The sequence below is a fragment of the Petromyzon marinus genome, chromosome 25, assembly GCF_048934315.1.
Source record: "Petromyzon marinus isolate PM22_M1 ecotype Great Lakes invasive population chromosome 25, UKy_Petmar_22M1.pri1.0, whole genome shotgun sequence".
NCBI lineage: Eukaryota > Metazoa > Chordata > Hyperoartia > Petromyzontiformes > Petromyzontidae > Petromyzon > Petromyzon marinus.
Genome location: NC_133691.1, coordinates 14,332,385 through 14,351,844, shown reverse-complemented (window position 1 = coordinate 14,351,844; position 19,460 = coordinate 14,332,385). Strand labels below are relative to the sequence as shown.

The 19,460-nt window shown below is 44.2% G+C and overlaps 1 protein-coding gene across 1 annotated transcript in view; it reads right to left on the bottom strand.

Moving 5' to 3' along the window:
* Nucleotides 1-494: 494 nt before the first annotated feature.
* LOC142929090 (anoctamin-5-like) overlaps nt 495-19,460 on the bottom strand; it is a gene marked incomplete at its 5' end in the record, with an annotated part of 46,632 nt that continues 27,666 nt past the window's right edge. Inside the window, one exon of the mRNA XM_076069542.1 lies at nt 495-525. Coding sequence (XP_075925657.1) covers nt 495-525 — 31 coding nt within the window. The remainder of the gene's footprint in view (nt 526-19,460) is intronic.

Below are 19,460 nucleotides of genomic sequence, written 5' to 3'. Positions count from 1 at the left end.
TAGCTCTTTTTCAGAAGCGACCTGGCCACAAATTATAGCTTAACGAAGTGGCTTATCACGTGGAAATTTATAGTAGCCAAATACTCTAAACGCATTACTTACAAATAGCTCACAAAGCGGTTATCCTCCCACTACCCTTGGGTTACCTCCTGTCCCGGTCCAGCCGAGGCAGTCTGTGAATTGGCATCTGTGTTTGGGTGGCATGAATTAATTTGTACCGAGATCTGGTACCGGTACTGTGCTGAACTTTACTACTGCATGGTTGTTGACAGACCTAGACAGACTGAAACATAGGTCTGGGTTTGATCTCCATAGTGGAAAGGGTGGTAACCTGAAAACTAACCCAAACCCTTCCACATTCAACGATAAACACTTCTAAAACCGAGTTCGCTCGGAAATGACCCCACTAAACCGCACGTATGTAAACGTTTGACTTCAGTGGTTCCTCCGCCGCGTGCGAACGATGAAGTGCACGGCCTCTCGTGATGATGACCTCACACCCGCATGGCTGCACGGAAGGCGGTCCTGACGAGCATGAGGCAGGTGGAAGAGGCAAAACGAGGAGGCAAGATTGGAGTGCTGTAGTCGGTGGGGTATAGTGGGGCCTATTTCCGAATGAGTGATTTATGTGGAAATCAAATTGGTCAAGAGCCCGTTACTTTGTAAACATTAGCATGTATCTACTTTAATACCAAGTCTGCAGGGGTGGGAAAGATGAGGTCTATTCATTCTGGTGGGCAAAGGGAATTTAGACACTCCAAGTTAAGTCTGGTGGCATACGGATAAAATGCACCTTACAAATGTAAATAATAATGATTATTAATCCATCTTCTTCTTCACTCCCACGGTGTTTCCAACCAGGGTTAGGCCATGTAATGATCTGACGTGCTGTACACTTGTACAGTGTTACTGAATTATTGTATCATTATGAATTCAGTGCCCCTTCTGCGACCTTTCCCTAGATCCCCCTCTGGTGTATAACCTGGCCTGCTGACGTCAGGGCCGTAAGCCTCAGATCCCTTTCCCTGCCAGCAGCATTCGCTATGCTGTTAGATTACGATTCTATGCCACTATACAGGGACTCCTCTACTTACGAACATTCGACTTACAAACTTTCAGAGATATGATCAAACCTGTCCGTATGTCCAGTTTCCTGTTCGGACCGAGAGTCGCAAGTTCAACCACCGCACAATAGGTGGTGATGGTGGCATCTACATCTGCAGAACGTGAAGAACCAGAGGCAACTGTTAAAGCCATTCCCCGTGTTTAGTGTACAAGTCGTAAAACGTGTTTGAAATCGACGGGAGTAAAGTTGGACTCACGAACAAATCGACTTACGAACAGACCTATGGAACCGAACTCGTTTGTACGTACAAGAGTCTGTATATGGTGGTCACTCTGAACAACACAGACCCAGCCTCCTTTTTACTATTTTTGGTCCATTAGGACATTACCAGATGAATCTTTCTGTGCTAACGACCACACAATACACATTAGACGTGTCACAACAGGTCACGTTTAATAGTCTAACCTTGTCTGGAGTAAGTCGCATACGGTAGACATTTCTGCACATTTCCAGAATTACATGCCTATGACAAAGGAACCATGTGTATTGCATTAGACAGGGGTGCTTGATCATGTGTGGATGCAGATTCCCGCAGCAATAGAGGGAATAGGTTGTTCGCAGCGCCACTGATTAATCAGAATCAGAATCTTTTTTATATCCTGAGGAATCCGATGAGCTATGAAGATCTTTTTCACATATGTCCAGTAGGGGAGAGTACATACATTCCTGCCAATTGGCAGGAATGTATGTACTTTGTATTTTTAGCAATTTGCTTACATTTTCTCCATCTTGCCTCTCATCGGTTTTGGAAATAGCTCGCTGACCCTCCCCTACTGGACATATGTGAAAAAGATCTTCATAGCTCATCGGATTCCTCCAGGATATAAAAAAGATTCTGATTCTGATTAATCAGTGGCGCTGCGAACAACCTATTCCCTCTATTGCTGCGGGAATCTGCATCCACACATGATCAAGCACCCCTGTGTAATTCAATACACATGGTTCCTTTATCATAGACATGTAATTCTGCAAATGTGCAGAAATGTCTACCTATGCGACTTACTCCAGACAAGTTTAGACTATTAAACATGACCTGTTGTGACACGTCTAATGTGTATTGTGTGGTCGTTAGCACAGAAAGATGCGTCTGGTAATGTCTTAATGGACCAAAAATTGTAAAAAGGAGGCTGGGTCTGTGTTGTTCAGAGTGACCACCATATACAGACTCTTGTACGTACAAACGAGTTAAGTTCCATATGTCTGTTCGTAAGTCGATTTGTTCGTGAGTCCAACTTTACTCCCGTCGATTTCAAACACGTTTTACGACTTGTACACTAAACACGGGGAATGGCTTTGACGGTTGCCTCTGGTTCTTCACGTTCTGCAGATGTAGATGCCACCATCACCACCTATTGTGCGGCGATTGAACTTGCGACTCTCGGTCTGAACAGGAAACTGGACATATGGACAGGTTTGATCATATCATCTCTGAAAGTTCGTAAGTCGAATGTTCGTAAGTAGAGGAGTCCCTGTGTAGTGGCATAGAATCGTAATGTAACAGATAGCGCTGGTTGCTGGCAGGGAAAGGGATCTGCGGCTTACGGCCCTGACGTCAGCAGGCCAGGTTATACACAAGAGGGGGATCTAGGGAAAGGTCGCAGAAGGGGCACTGAATTCATAATGATACAATAATTCAGTAACACTGTACAAGTGTACAGCACGTCAGATCATTACATGGCTTAACTCTGGTTGGAAACACCGTGGGAGTGAAGAAGAAGATGGATTAATAATCATTATTAACATTTATAAGGTGCATTTTATCCGTATGCCACCAGACTTAACTTGGAGTGTCTAAATTCCCTTTGCCCACCAGAATGAATAGACCTCATCTTTCCCACCCCTGCAGACTTGGTATTAAAGTAGATACATGCTAATGTTTACAAAGTAACGGACTCTTGATCAATTTTATTTCCGCATAAATCAATCATTCGGAAATAGGCCCCACTATACCCCACCGACTACAGCACTCTAATCTTGCCTCCTCGTTTTGCCTCTTCCACCTGCCTCATGCTCGTCAGCACCGCCTTTCGTGCAGCCATGCGGGTGTGAGGTCATCATCACGAGAGGCCGTGCACTTCATCGTTCGCACGCGGCGGAGGAACCACTGAAGTCAAACGTTTACATACGTGCGGTTTAGTGGGGTCATTTCCGAGCGAACTCGGTTTTAAAGTGTTTATCGTTGAATGTGGAAGGGTTTGGGTTAGTTTTCGGGTTACCAGATTTTCCACTATGGAGATCAAACCCAGACCTATGTTTCAGTCGGTCTAGGTCTGTCAACAACCATGCAGTAGTAAAGTTCAGCACAGTACCGGTACCAGATCTCGGTACAAATTAATTCATGCCACCCAAACACAGATGCCTATTCACAGACTGTCTCGGCTGGACCGGGACAGGAGGTAACCCAAGGGTAGTGGGAAAATAACCGCTTTGTGAGCTATTTGTAAGTAATGCGTTTAGAGTATTTGGCTGCTATAAATTTCCACGTGATAAGCTACTTCGTTAAGCTATGATTTGTGGCCAGGTCGCGTCTGAAAAAGAGCTATATAGCTCTCAATGGGCCTTACCTGGTAAATAAAAAATAGTTTACTTTAATGGTATACATACTTGAATTTTACTGCGGATGTTTTAAAACATGTCCTGTCTAACTGTCAACTTTGTTTGAATTTCAGTGGGAGAAGATGCTTCTCACACAGACGTTAAAGCAGGTACCAGAGTCCACGTGAAGCTACTGCAGTGTGCGCCTCATATAGGATTCCTTCCATTACTGTTGGTGCGATGGTTTGGATTTTCAAGTTGAAATCTACTAGTTCATTTTATTTTTACCCAGGCGACAACTCAATTGTCAAGGGTAGTCCTGTTTGGAAGAGGCTATCCTCGTCTCTTGAGTTCCACATCTTGGAGAGGATGTGATTAGTCAGCATCGATGCCATTTTAGTTGGTGTCACGCATCATGCGTGCATTCTTAAATTACTGACGCCGACTGAAGACTGAAGATGCAAGTGTGCCATCTGACAATGAAAGTTATGAAGCCATTTTTTGTCATTGCCAATCTTCCTTTGTGCTCTGTCAGAGTCTGGGATAACACGGCCTTGGTGAAGTCCCCTGGACTTGTGTAATTTCTGTATCAATTATTTTTTTCATTTTGACACCTCTGCTCCACGTCCTTCAATTGCATCCATCTGCACCTCCGATTATCACGGCTGGCTGACGTATGGCGCGAACGAGGTTCAACGTACATACCTACAAGGAGTGTAAATTCATACGGTGCCAGAAACTCTGCACGAGTTCGTGCCGCGTTCTCCCGATGTTGCCGTCGATGTTTGTCCAGCGACAAGCCATTCGTTGCCACGCGCGAACCTGTCTCACCTCCACAATCACAGGGCCGAGTGTGTGACGTGTCCGGCAAGCCGTGTGATGTGTCTGCGGATGATAATCTTCAGCAGAGGGCTATGCCTTCTCCCACAGACGCCGCACAACTGACGCCGCTCCCAGCGCCGCCGACCTCTGCTTCCCCGGCCACGGCCACGGGGAGTTCCTCTCCTCTGCTCTGCTGGACACCCGTGTGCTGGACCTGCTGCTCCACCACACTTGCCTGCCCACTACACAGGCACAAAGAGGTACGGGCAGAACTAATGCATACAGTGAGGGAAAAAAGTATTTGATCCCCTGCTGATTTTGTACCTTTGCCCACTGACAAAGAAATTATTAGTCTATAATTTTAATGGCAGGTTGATTTGAATAGTGAGAGGCAGAATAACAACAAAAAATCCAGAAAAACGCATGTCACAAATGTAATAAATTGATTTGCATTTTAATGAGGGAAAGAAGTATTTGACCCCCTCTCAATCATAAAGATTTCTGGCTCCCAGGTGTCTTTTATACAGGTAACGAGCTGAGATTAGGAGCACACTCTTAAAGGGAGTGCTCCTAATCTCAGCTTGTTACCTGTATAAAAGACACCTGTCCACAGAAGCAATCAATCAATCAGATTCCAAACTCTCCACCATGGCCAAGACCAAAGAGCTCTCCAAGGATGTCAGGGACAAGATTGTAGACCTACACAAGGCTGGAATGGGCTACAAGACCATTGCCAAGCAGCTTGTGGAGAAGGTGACAACAGTTGGTGCGATTATTCGCAAATGGAAGAAACACAAAATAACTGTCAATCTCCCTCTGCCTGGGGCTCCATGCAAGATCTCACCTCGTGGAGTTGCAATGATCATGAGAACGGTGAGGAATCAGCCCAGAACTATACGGGAGGATCTTGTCAATGATCTCAAGGCAGCTGGCACCATTCCAAGAAAACAATTGGTAACACACTACACCTTGAAGGACTGAAATCCTGCAGCACCCGCAAGGTCCCCCTGCTCAAGAAAGCACATATACATGCCCGTCTGAAGTTTGCCAATGAATATCTGAATGAATCAGAGGACAACTGGGTGAAAGTGTTGTGGTCAGATGAGACCAAAATGGAGCTCTTTGGCATAAACTCAACTCGCCGTGTTGGAGGAGGAGGAATGCTGTCTATGACCCCAAGAACACCATCCCCACCGTCAAACATGGAGGTGGAAACATTATGCTTTGGGGGTGTTTTTCTGCTAAGGGGACAGGACAACTTCACCGCATCAAAGGGACGATGGACGGGGCCATGTACCGTCAAATCTTGGGTGATAACCTCCTTCCCTCAGCCAGGGCATTGAAAATGGGTCGTGGATGGGTATTCCAGCATGACAATGACCCAAAACACACGGCCAAGGCAATAAAGGAGTGGCTCAAGAAGAAGCACATTAAGGTCCTAGAGTGGCCTAGCCAGTCTCCAGACTTTAATCCCATAGAATATCTGTGGAGGGAGCTGAAGGTTCGAGTTGCCAAGCGTCAGCCTCCACACCTTAATGACTTGGAGAAGATCTGCAAAGAGGAGTGGGACAAAATCCCTCCTGAGATGTGTGCAAACCTGGTAGCCAACTACAAAAAAACGTCTGACCTCTGTGATTGCCAACAAGGGTTTTTTCACCAAGTACTAAGTCATGTTTTGCAGAGGGGTCAAGTACATATTCCCCTAATTAAAATGCAAATCAATTTAGAACATTTTTTACATGCATTTTTCTGGATTTTGTTGTTGTTATTCTGTCTCTCTTACTGTTCAAATTTACCTACCATAAAAATTATAGACTGATCATTTCTTCGTCAGTGGGCAAACGTACATAATCAGCAGGGGATCAAATACTTTTTCCCTCACTGTAAATGCTTTTAACATAAGTTGGAGAGAGTTGAGCCTATACTCTTTGGTTCTATTCGGTAAAGTCACGTAGGTAAATAATAAAACAACAATAATCACGACGTTTCGGCCACAACACAAGCGGCCTTCATCAGGTGAAGGGACGAGCCTGTCTGGAGGACAGCGCTGGAGTGGAAGAAGCCACGCTTAGATCACGACATTTAAGCTGTGTCAGAAGAAGAAGAAGACCACGGGCTTTGGCTTTTGTCCACGGGCTTTGGCTTTTGTCAAAGCCCGTGGTCTTCTTCTTCTTCTCACACAGCTTAAATGTCGTGATCTAAGCGTGGCTTCTTCCACTCCAGCGCTGTCCTCCAGACAGGCTCGTCCCTTCACCTGATGAAGGCCGCTTGTGTTGTGGCCGAAACGTCGTGATTATTGTTGTTTTATTATTTACCTACGTGACTTTACCGAATAGAACCAAAGAGTATGGATCCTTGCAGTCACGAAAGCTTTAAATCTAGAAGAGTTGAGCCTTTCAAGGAATTCGGCAATGCTTTCCCACCTGTGACTGCTCCCGATATATGACTCGAGAGAATGTAGGTTTTGCTTGCAGGCCACAGACACATTCACACATGAATTATGTGTTTGGTATTATCTCATGGAAAAGTTGCACAAGGGCCAGGGTTATGCCCCATTCATTCTGAACGATTAAACCAAACTGACCCACGTTCACACACGAGAGCAGAGAGGTTGGCTGCAGGGTGACGCACGCGAAGAACGCGTCCCTGTGAAAGAGTTAGAAGGTTCCCCTTCGTACCTTCTTACTCTCCCTCCCACCCCCCTCCATCCGGTCAGGTGATTTTGAAGTGTCGTCGTCGTCACGCGAGGACGTGGACCGAGACAGCGCGTGGAACCAGTGGCTGCGCTCCGAGATCCCGGGGCTCTTCCTGCTGGCCCTGCACACGTTTGCCGTGAGTCGGTGCAGATGTGGCCTCGCGACTGGGGCTGCCACCTGTCTGTGTTTGACCCCCGGACAGTGTTCGGGTGGCAGCAGGAATTGATTTGTGTCGAGATCTGGTACCCCGGGTATGGCTATGGTTGAATTTTATCACCGTGAACTGCACTGTTTTAACAATAGACCTGGGCTCGCTGAGAAATGTGCCTGGGTTTGCTCTGTCGTGGAAATGGTGGCAACTGTACTTGTGGCATCGGCACGTTTATTCGCGCTCCGGCTCCATTTACACCGAGAGTCACGTGCTTGTCTCGTGTGGGGAGTGGTGGTGTAGCTGTTAGGGGGCATCCATTTAGTATGTATGCATGGAGGGGGGAGGAGGGGTTAACCAAATGTGTACGCTTGCGTATGGGGGGTCTACTGACAATGTGTAAGCCGACTGCAACGGCATGAATCTGCCCATCGCAGTGACATGGGGAAGTATTTGCTTCCGACAAAGGCGTTCTATGACCTTTTAAATCGTACTCAGGTTTGAGCACGGGGACAATTTGCATTCATGATCCTGAATCATGACAATTCCTGACTCTCCGGCAGTGGTGAATCGTTCCAACCACCAGTAGGAATCGTGTATATGTTGTGTACGTGTATGCACAGCTGTACCCATTGGCTTCTGTTGTGGTCATGTACTTTATTTTTTATTTCGTGGAATATCACTTGCTGTACTCCACGCGGTGAGTTCTTTGTGTAGATAGGAATCATGTTATGTAGAGAATATAAATCTTATTCAGTACCTCTATATGTCTCCCACAGACGAGCGGGGAGACAGCAGCCAGGCGGTGAGCCGGCACTCCCAACATTCGCCCAAGATCTGCGGTTCTCTTTACATTCCGATATTTGCAGCCACTTACTGAGTGTTTACATGTGGGGGGAAACCAGTACACTCGCAGAAAACGAACGAATGTGAGCAAGGGGGCAACGTTCTATCCCGTGCAGATGGAAAGGATTCCACAGTTGTGTTCCACTGCCTCCTGGCAAGCCAGGGTATAACTCATCCTCGATGCCCACCGGAAGGGAGATTGCACACTTGCAATTGAATTCCCTGAGATTATTTACATCATGGGGTAGGCAGTGACAAAGCCCCTGACTCACTTAACACGAACATGCGGTCCAGTGCATTGTACGTGCAAGGATACTCGCTTTCCAAAATGTATTAATGTGTGTTGTGCTTGAATGTTGACTTAAAGCTTTCGTGACTGCAGGAATTAATATTCTTTGGGTCTTTCGATAAAGTCACGTAGATAGAACAATAAAATAATAAAAATAAAGTGAATACAAAATTATAATAAAAATATCACGACGTTTCGATCGCAACACAAGCAATCTTCATCATTTTTCTCCTGATGACGATTGCTTGTGTTGCGATCGAAACGTCGTGATATATTTTACTTTTTTATTCACTTTATTTTTATTATTTTATTGTTCTATCTACGTGACTTTACGGAAAGACCCAAAGAATATGTGTTGAACTTCTTTCGCAGTGTACGTAGCCAACCGTGCTAATCTGTGGTACATTAACACATTGCCACAAATGCCCTGTTGATCATGAGCCCAGCGACTCAAATGAATCAGGCGCAAGGTTTGCGTGATTAATGCTTACATAGTGGGGTCTATAATGAACAATATGGCTGAAGCTCGAGTTCTGTTCATTTAAAACCAAACGTGTTTCTTACCAACCATTCCTGGTGTTTGCACACAGATACAGATTATGGGCGATGCGTTCTACACCATTCGGAATGCGCTGTTGCAATGTGCAGCCACAGCTGCTGCAAAAATATTTGTCTCGGTTTGATCCACTGAACAATATCCACTGACCACACCGCACGCGCAACAATGATATAACTATGAACAAAAATATGAATAAATTAGGATGGTTTATTAAATATATTGCACGTAAGAAAATACAGCAATAGACGTAAAAAATACATGGCAGTTTAACACGTAGGCTTTCGCGACAAATATCCATAATACAGGTTTTACGGGTTGGATCGCGTAAATATATGTGTCATTATGAGACCTTTGCCAGTAGCAAGATATAGTAATAGGTTTTTACCCTTTTATCTGGCACCAAAACTGACACCTTTATACAAGGGATCATGTTTGCAATAACCACAACACATGCAGTCAAAATGCAAACAAAAAGAGACAACTCTGATAGTGATATACACTATCCTTGAAGTTGATTGGTCCACACCCGAGACGGCTTTTCTTAGAGCCTAGTCTCCACTGGTGTTGGACCAGATGACGCCAAAAGGCATACAACTCAAAAACAGCGCACTATCAGAGTATTGAGAGCTCGGGGTAAGAATTTACATTATGAGACCTCCTTTGCCAGTAGCAAGATATAGTAATAGGTTTTTACCCTTTTATCTGGCACCAAAACTGACACCTTTATACAAGGGATCATGTTTGCATAAAGGTGTTAGTTATGGTGCCAGATAAAAGGGTAAAAACCTATTACAATTTAAATGTGTCGTTAAACCCGCCACCACCCGACAGCCAACTAGTAAGGGTTGTCACGTAAACAGAACATGCCAATTCATCACTAGTACAGCACACCGGTGTGTGGTGTAGCCATTTCTGTGACCAGTCACAAGCTAATCACTCAGCTATTTCAATGCTAAATTCTATTCTAATTCCTTTGTCAAGGGGTGCCTCTGCGGATGTGTATACTTTAACTTAGCTATTTCAATGCTAAATTCTATGCTAATTCCTTTGTCAAGGGGTGCCTTTGCGGATGTGTATGCTTTAACTTTAACATAGCCATTTCTGTGACCAGTCACAAGGTAATCACTCAGCCATTTCAATGCTAAATTATATGCTAATTCCTTTGTCAAGGCGCTTTGTTTCTTCTCACACAGCTTAAAGGTCGTGATCTAAGCGTGGCTTTTTTCACTCCAGTGCTGTCCTCCAGACAGTCTCGTCCCTTCACCTGATGAAGGCCGCTTGTGTTGTGGCCGAAACGTCGTGAGAATATTATTGTGTTATTTTATTTTATCAATTTATTATTTTATTCTCATTCTACGTGACTTTACCAAAAGAACCAAGAATATGTTGAACTTCTTTTATACCATACGTAGCCAACCGTGCTAATCGGAGGTATTTGTTGCTGGCCATTTGGCATTTTAGGCCTTTGGGCCTTTGTGCCTGTGGTCAGCAACCGTGATTGATAAAACGTCCCATATGCATAGTAATGCTATGGTATCCACTGCATGGTGATAAATAAATTATGTATTAGCGCGTGCGTGTGCTCAACGGTGGATGTCTTGTGTTCCAGAGGAAAAGCCCTTCCCGTGCAGCGACTGATCGTACGGAGCGACGCAGAAGTCGAAGCTCAAGAGACACGTCCTGAGCATTCACCACGTGCCCTTCGATAGCGCGCTGGACTCGGACTGCGCCAAGAAGAGAAGGTGGCTGGCTGGGTGCTGAGACCACGGCTCAACTCTGGATTTGGAGCGCGCACGATGCTCACGGAGAACTCCCTGATGATTTATTTCATCTTGAAGATGAATCCTTGCAGTCACGAAAGCTTTTAATTGAGAGGTGGCCATGTTAGTGAGACCCCAGCCCATTAATGCAGAGGCACCTAACAGGGCAATGCAACTCAGAGAGTCGGAGATAACAGCCAAACGGCAGGAACGAATGGGAGCGCCACAGCAAGTTACGACTTTGCTTGGTTAATAACGTCCTTCCAATGATTGCTCAGCTTATACCCATCTTCTCGGTTGAAATTGTCTCCGTGTTTATTTTTCTGGATGGCTTCATGGACAAATCTTTTATGGTAGCCCGAAGGTTTGCAGAGTACCTTGGTCTCGGAAAAAATAATATCGTGCGCGCCCACTGCGTTATAACAATGATCATCCACGGCAGAGGTATTGGTTCTGCCATGTTTCAAATCTGCCTTGTGTTCGCGAACACGGTCCGAGACATGTCGTTTCCTTTCCCCAATATAACTGCTGCCGCAGACACAGCTTAGTTTGTAGACGCCTGGGTATTGCATGTCAGGAATGACATCCTTCACAGGTGGGATAAAATCATGGATTTTGTGTTCTGTATTGAATCGGACCTGGATCTTGTGTTTGTTTAAGATTTTGGAAATAGTTTTGGTAACACCTGCTATGTATGGCAAGGTGATGGTTTTGATTGGGCCCTCAGATGGTTGTCTCCCCATAGCTGGAGATACAGCTTTGCGGATTGTGCGGTCTGAGTATCCATTCATCTTGAGGGCTTGGTGTATGTGTAGAGGCATTAATCGGCACTGCCCATCCTGTTAGCGAGTAGCTCCCCCTTCTCTTCAACAGGGGGTGGAAGCGCTATCATGCCACTGTTAATGACTATGGCCCAAAGGGCCAACGACAATCCCTGAGAAGTGGATCCTGAGACACATTCCCCGGACCTCGGGAGGGGGGACTGGGGAATGATGTCACCTTCCAGAAAGTTTTGGAAGGGAGGCGTGGCTAGGGCGGAGCAAGCCACGAACCAGTATATAAGCCGGACCTCTCAAGGGTCCGGCTCAGGCATCTCCAAGCCGAAGACTGTAGACCTGGGCTGAAGTTAGGACCCTGGACCCCAAGCTCCGTCGTCCTTCCAAGGGTCGGAGCTCAGTGAGGCCAGTGGTCAGGACTCGAAGACCCTGGGACGGTCGGGTCAGCATAGACTTCCCTAGGGCCCCCAGCCAGAGGACGGGGAATTAACGGGTTCCCAGTGTTAGGGCCCGTGTAGTCCGGAGGCCATACCTCCCCAGGTATCGGGTGAAGGGGCCGCTACTCCTTTGTGTTAGGGACCCTGTAAAATAGAGTGTTAATAAATATCGTGTTGCCTCACAAGAAGTTCTCCACCGATGATTTACCCACTTCATATGTGCTCCAGTTCACTGGCTAGGTGGCGCTGGTCGGAGATGCAGCGGATTATATTTTCCGCCTGAGGACGACCGCTTGTGTTGCGATCGAAACGTAATATATTATTTTTTATTTTATTTTTCTACCTACGTGACTTTACCGAAAGAACAAAAGGGTATGGATTTCTGCAGTCACGAAAGCTTCAAATCACCACCAAAATAAGATTTTGTATATGAACAACAATTACTAATTATCTCTATTTTCCCAATGTTACCCACCAGAGATCCTTTCTGTATATACACAACAGCAAGCTAATTATAGCACCATACGTTCAGTCCCTATTCATGACACACTTGACTCCCAATCCCCATTTAAGATTGCAATATAATTTCTGCATGAGGGCCCGTCAAAAAGTGTTGAGAATGGACACTTTTTTTCAAAAAAACTACGTAAAATATTCTTAATTAAAAGTCCAGTATAGTACTATTCGTGGCACTCATAAGTGGACTTCATTATTGCTTATGCTAATTATTACAATATTAACTATTTACCCAGGAAAGCCTCATTGAGTCTAAAGACTGATTTTTTTCAGAAGTTTCCCATTGCATTGAGATATTTGGCAATTACATTAATGAGCGTTTGGCTCTGTGTGAGTAGAACCCAGAGAGACCCCCACCTTGCATATGGGGAAACAGCACAACTCTGCACAGATTCTACCCACACTCGATAAATAATTCAAACCGATCTTGATTTGAAGCTTTTGTGACTGCAGGAATCCATACTCTTTGGTTCTTTCGGTAAAATCACTTTGCTTGAAATAAAACAAAATAAATCATGACGTTTCGATAGCAACACAAGCCATCATCTTCAGGTGAAAATCGCGACAGCCGCGATGTCTGCTGCGAGCAGCACGATGTCTGCTGCCTTGTGAAGAGAAGCTGTTACCAGCAAGTCCCACATCCACAATTGGAATTTTTATTTACAGGCAGTCCTCGACTTATGAACGCCCAAATTACAAACAGTCGCACTTCAGAACCAACTGCCATGAAATAAGAATTATTTTATATGGGGTCGTCTATAAATGACCACGCGATTTTGGACGATTTTTGACCCCCCCCCCTCGTCACGGCGTCACAAAAAGTCAGACCCCCCCGCCTCAAATTTGACGTCACAAAGCTCTGCCGCCCCCCCCCCCAAATCATATTTCCATTTTGAAAATTAAATATGACTCAAATCGCTGTAAACTATTGTCATTGTAGCGCGTATTTAATGTGGTGCTGCACTCTGTTGTTGTCGGAGAAAACATTAAAAAGTCTATTTAACTAAATAGAATGTGTTGTCTATATTTATTTAAAGTTGCGCATTTTGATGTGACGTCACATTTCTTAAACCCCCCTCCTCGTCACACATCGTCACAAATGTCTGACCCCCCCCCCCTCCCCAGGTGCGTGACGTCATTTATGGACGGCCCCCATCGCCTTAAAACGCGAACTCGCGCTTGCAAACTGAAACCACGGAACTTTTTTTGTTCAGCAGCGCGATCCTCCGCGAGATGTAATGAGTCGGTCTCGCGCTGTGAGTGAGTGTGAGTGAGACAGCATCGTCCCCCACTCCTCCTGATGTCGAGGGTAAATGGGCGAGGTTTAGGACTGACTCATGCAGCTGCAATGGCTGCTTTGTGTACGCAGTCCAGACCTCCCCAGAGACCCTGGCTGACAGAGGAGGTGTTCAGGATGGTTGAGAAAAAGCGACAGGCCCACTCTAATCGTCTACAGCATCCCACGTCAGAGAATGAGGAGGCTTACCGCAGCCTTCGCTCGGAGGTTCGGAGAGCCGTGAGGCGCTGCAAGGATGGGTGGTGGTCGCGGGTTGCTGAGGAGATGGAGTCTGCCTCAGTGGCCCGCGATTACAAATCCCTATTTAACTCCATTAAAAAAAGTAACCTACAGCGCCACACCTATTACCATTGTAGGGGTAATCGTCACTCACCACTCTGTGGGCTGGTAGCTTCCCCTTATCGTCAATAGGGGGCGGAAGCGCTATCACGCCAGGGCTAATGTCCATGGCCCAAAAAGGGGCCAAGACAATAAATATCGTGTTGCCTCATCAGAAGTTTCTTCGTCAATTTGTACCCACTACACCATCATTAGGGGAACGAAGGGTGATCCAATCTCCGACCCCCAGCGACAGGTTTGTAGATTTGCTGAGCATTTCTGTGAGGTCCTGGGGGAGGGGGAATCCCTCAGCCTGGAAAACATCATGGGACAAAGTGGGGATGACCCTGCTGAGGATGCGGTGCCTCAAATATTGGAGGAGGAAGTCACCCTCTGTGAGTGGCTGGCTGAGGTACCATCCGTTGAGGAAGTACTGAGGGCGATCCAGAGTCTGAGACCAGGAAAGGCACCGAGCAGAGAGATCTCCCAAGCGAAATGCTGAGGGAGGGTTGCGTTTGTGCGTAGACTGCCCTACATGACATCATAACAACAGTCTGGGCCACTGGACGGGTTCCGCAGGATTGGAAGGATGCCCTGGCGGTCCCCCTCTTTAAGAAGGGGGACCGCACAGACTGTAACAACTACAGGGGCATCTAACTCCTCAGTGTGCCAGAAAAGGTCCTGGCAAGGATTATTCAACATCGCCTTGCTAGGTACGCTAAGGAGAGGCTTGCGGAGCCCCAATGCGGTTTCAGGAATAGGCGGTCCTGCAAAAATGTCATTTTCTGTCCGTCTGCTACAGCAGAGGTGGAGGGAATTCCAACTAGACCTACATCTCTGCTTTATTGACCTGGTCAAGGCCTATGATACCATCAGTAGGCCTGGGCTCTGGGTTGTTCTTCGTGCTTTCAGAGTCCCTGACCCTCTGCTCACACTCATTAAGGACCTTCATGATGGTGAGCAGACCCGAGTAAAACTACATAGCCGGGAGTCAGAGCCATTCCCTGCGACAGGGATGTCCTCTGGCTCCAACATTATTTAACATCTATTTCGACCACATAGTTCGTGAAGCCTTCAGTAGCTGTACCAGAGGAATTTACGTCTGGTACAGATACAATGGGAGGCTGATCGATGCCCAGGTGCGGTCAAGGGATGTCTCCCTATTGGTCAACCACATTATGTATGCCGACGACCTGGTAATTGCTGCTCATTCAGAGGAGGAGTTGGAGGCGCTGCTGCTGAAACTGGAGTGTGCCACAAAGAGGTGGGGCCTTACCATCAGCCCAACCAAAACGAAGCACCTGCCTGGGTATTTTGTGCCATCGGGCACTCTACCCCCACAACTCCCAATCGGCGATGGGGCAGTTGGGGAGAGAGTGGAGAGTTTTCCATACCTGGGCAGTGTGCTCATGATCGGCTCCGGTTTAACAGCAGAGGTCTCACTCCGAATTAGTCGAGCAGCATTATCTTTTCATCGGTTGTGTAACGTTGTGTGGAAGCTACCTGGTCTGTCGCTCCGCATGAAGCTTCGGTTCTTCTCGGCCACAGTCATTCCCTCCCTTCTCTACGCTTGCAAAACGTGGACCCCCCTAATGCAGCATCTTCACCGGTTAGAAACATTTAGGCTGACCTGCCTACGATCAATCCTGGGTTTAACCAGGCTGGATTGTGTGAGGAGCTCACAAATCCTCGAAAGATCTGGACAAAGTCCCATCGGTGAGCTCCTCCAGCAGGCAAGGCTGCGTTGGCTGGGCCATTTAGCCTGCATGCCCAATCACCGCATGCCCAAACAGCTTTTGTTCGGCCGGATCGAGGGAGCTAAACGGGCGTGGCACGGACTAGAGAAGAGATGGAGTGATGTGGTACAGGAGGATGTGGAGCTGTGTGGACTTGCCAATGACTGGTACCAGCGGTGTCAAGATCGGCCTCTGTGGAGGAGGCTCGTGAAGGACGCTACTGGGCAGTTGGAGGCAGTCGCCCTCCAACAACAACGGAGGGCAGAGGAGCGACGCTCAGAAAAACGAGCGGAGCGTCGGGTGGCTAAAGCTCAGCAAGTTGGCACAGTAGGGGGCACAGGTGGTGCATCAGCCAGTAATCTCAGTCATCTCAGTCAGTCGACCAGTGGCACCTGGGTCTGCCCCGTGACCTCCTGCCAGCCGGCGATCGACACTTCACGTAGCCTCAAGGTGCACATAGCCTGGCACAAGCGTCGTGGTGACGTCACCGCCACTTAGTGGCGAATGGCGGTTGTTGTTTTGAGACAGTAAGAGAGTGTGAGGTCGACTCAGCCTCAGATGAGTACCTGGTGCGGTGTGTCGTAAACATCGCTACTGGGGGAGACAAAGGCCGCCGTGGAGGAGAATCCTAAAATAATAAAAGCTTTTATTATAATAAAAGCTTTGATTATAAGATTATGATATTATAATAAAAGCTATACTAAAAGCTTTTTAAATTAAAAATACAAAAAAATTGAAATAATGAAAGCTTTTATTATTTAAAATTTATTATTTAATTTTTGAATTGGCAGAATCTACACGCCATATTCTTGGTTCTTCAGGTAAAGTCACGTAGATTTGAAAATAAAAATAATTAAATTAAATTAAAAAATATAAATTATAATATTTAAACTAATAAAAGCTTTTATTATTTTCAATTTATTATTTTCAATGTATTATTTTAATTTTATTAACAGGTCCCTGCAGGGTGGGCTGGTAGGACAAGTCTCTGCGCTGTCTATTGCTGATTTCACACCCAACAGCACGAGATTTCACTTCGTTAAAGTATTGAAAGGGGACGGACGGACGGACACATTAATCTTTTGCAGGCTGGTACACTCAGTTTACAACTTCGTTCCTACCAGTATTTCACTTCGTTAAAGTATTGAAAGGGGACGGACGGACGGACATATTAATCTATTGCAGGCTGGTACACTCAGTTTACAACTTCGTTCCTACCAGTATTATGACTTTACCGAAGGAAGCAATAATCTGGCGTGTAGATGCTGCCATCTGCTGGCCACCATTGTTGGGTGTAGATTGTGACTTAAAACTTTCGTGACTTTAGGAATTCATATTCTTGGTTCTTTCGGTAAAGTCACGTCCATAGAAAATAAAAAAATATCAAATCAAATAATGTGAAATTTTAAATAATAAAAGCAAAAAACCCACATTCATTTTCTTGGTTCTTTCGGTAAAGTCACGGAGATAAAAAAAATACAATTTTAAAATAATCAATTGAATAAAAGCTTTTAATATTATTTGAGCTTTTGTTATATTCAATTTATTATTTTAATTTTAAAATTGGCAGAATCTACACGCCACGTTGGTGGCCGGCAGGTGGCAACATCTACACGCCGAATTCTTGTTTTTTTCGTTAAAGTCACGTAGATTTTAAAATAAAAATAATATAATTTAATTTATAAAATACAAATAATACATTGAAAATAATAAAAGCTTTCATAATTTTCATTTTTTTAATTTTATTATTATTTTCTATCTACGTGACTTTACCGAAAGAAGCAATAATATGGCGTGTAGATGCTGCCATCTGGTGGCCACTAACGTTGGCAGGTGGCAGCATCTACACGCCAGATTCTTGGTTCTTTGGGTAAAATATAAATAATAAAGAAAAGTTAAAAAAAATCATGATTTAGTATTTTTTCATTTAATTCTATTATTTTCATTTTCAAATCTACGTTACTTTACCGAAAGAACCAAGAATATGGCGTGTAGATTCTGCCAATTTAAAAAAAAATGCAAATTAAAATAATAAATTGAAAATAATAAAAGCTTTCATTATTTTCCATTTATCTTTTGTATTTTATTTATTTAATTTTATTATTTTTATTTTCAACCTACATGGCTTTACCGAAAGAACCAATAATATGAATCTGGATTTGGATGATTATTTTCAATCTATTTTAATTTTTAAATTGGCAGCATCTACACGCCATATTCTTGGTTCTATCGGTAAAGTCACGTCGATAGAAGATAAAAAAAAATTATCAAATAAAATCAAATAAAAAGTGTGAAATGGAAAATAATAAAAGCAAAAAACCCACATTCATATTCTTGGTTCTTTCGGTAAAGTCACAGAGATAAAAAAATGAACCAAAATTTTGATTTTAAAATAATAAATTGAAAATAATAATAAAAGCTTTTATTATTTTCCATTTTTTTATTTTTAAATTGGCAGAATCTACACGCTATTATCTTAGTTCTTTGTGTAAAGTCACGTAGATAGAAAATATAAATAATAAAAGAAAACTAAACATTTAAATAATATTTTTAAAAATATTTATTTTATTTTATTGTTTCCCTTCTACGTGACTTTACTGAAAGAACCAATAATATGAATCCCTGCAGTCACGAAAGCTTTAAATCAAAATATAATAATAAAAATTCATGATTTTCATTTAATTATTTTATTTTTATTTTCAAATCTACGTGACTTTCCCGAAAGAACCAAGAATATGGCATGTAGATTATGCCAATTTAAAAATTACAAATAAAAGTAATTTTATTATTTCCGAATTATTTTTTATTTAATTTATTTCTTTATTTTTAAATCTACGTGACTTTACCGAAAGAACCAAGAATATGAATCTGGATTTTTGCTTATTAATTTCAATTTATTATTTTAATTTTTCAATTTGCAGAATCTACACGCCACGTTGGTGGCCGGCAGATGGCAGCATCTACACGCCATATTCTTGGTTCATCTTCTTTGGTTCTTTCGGTAAAGTCACGTAGCATGAGAATAAAATAATAAATTGAAAAAATAAAATAGCACAATAAAATTCTCACGACGTTTCGGCCACAACACAAGCGGGCTTCATCAGGTGAAGGGACGAGACTGTCTGGAGGACAGCGCTGGAGCGAACAAAGCCAAGCTCAGATCGAGACCTTTAAGCTGTGTGAGAAAAACAAAGCGCCTTGACAAAGGAATTAGCATTGAATTTAGCATTGAAATGGCTGAGTGATTAGCTTGTGACTGGTCACAGATATGGCTATGTTAAAGTCAAAGCATACACATCCTCAGAGGCACCCCTTGACAAAGGAATTAGCATAGAATTTAGCATTGAAATAGCTGAGTGATTAGCTTGTGACTGGTCACAGAAATGGCTATGTTAAAGTCAAAGCATACACATTCACAGAGGCACCTAGTAAAAATCAAACAGGAAAATTTAGCATTGAAATAACTGAGTGATTAGCTTGTGACTGGTCACAGAAATGGCTATGTTAAAGTCAAAGCCTACACATCTGAGCTATTAATAGTAACTGGGTCAGTGTCTACTTCAAATATTGTTCAGGCTCTGGAGACTTCCAAAGTTATT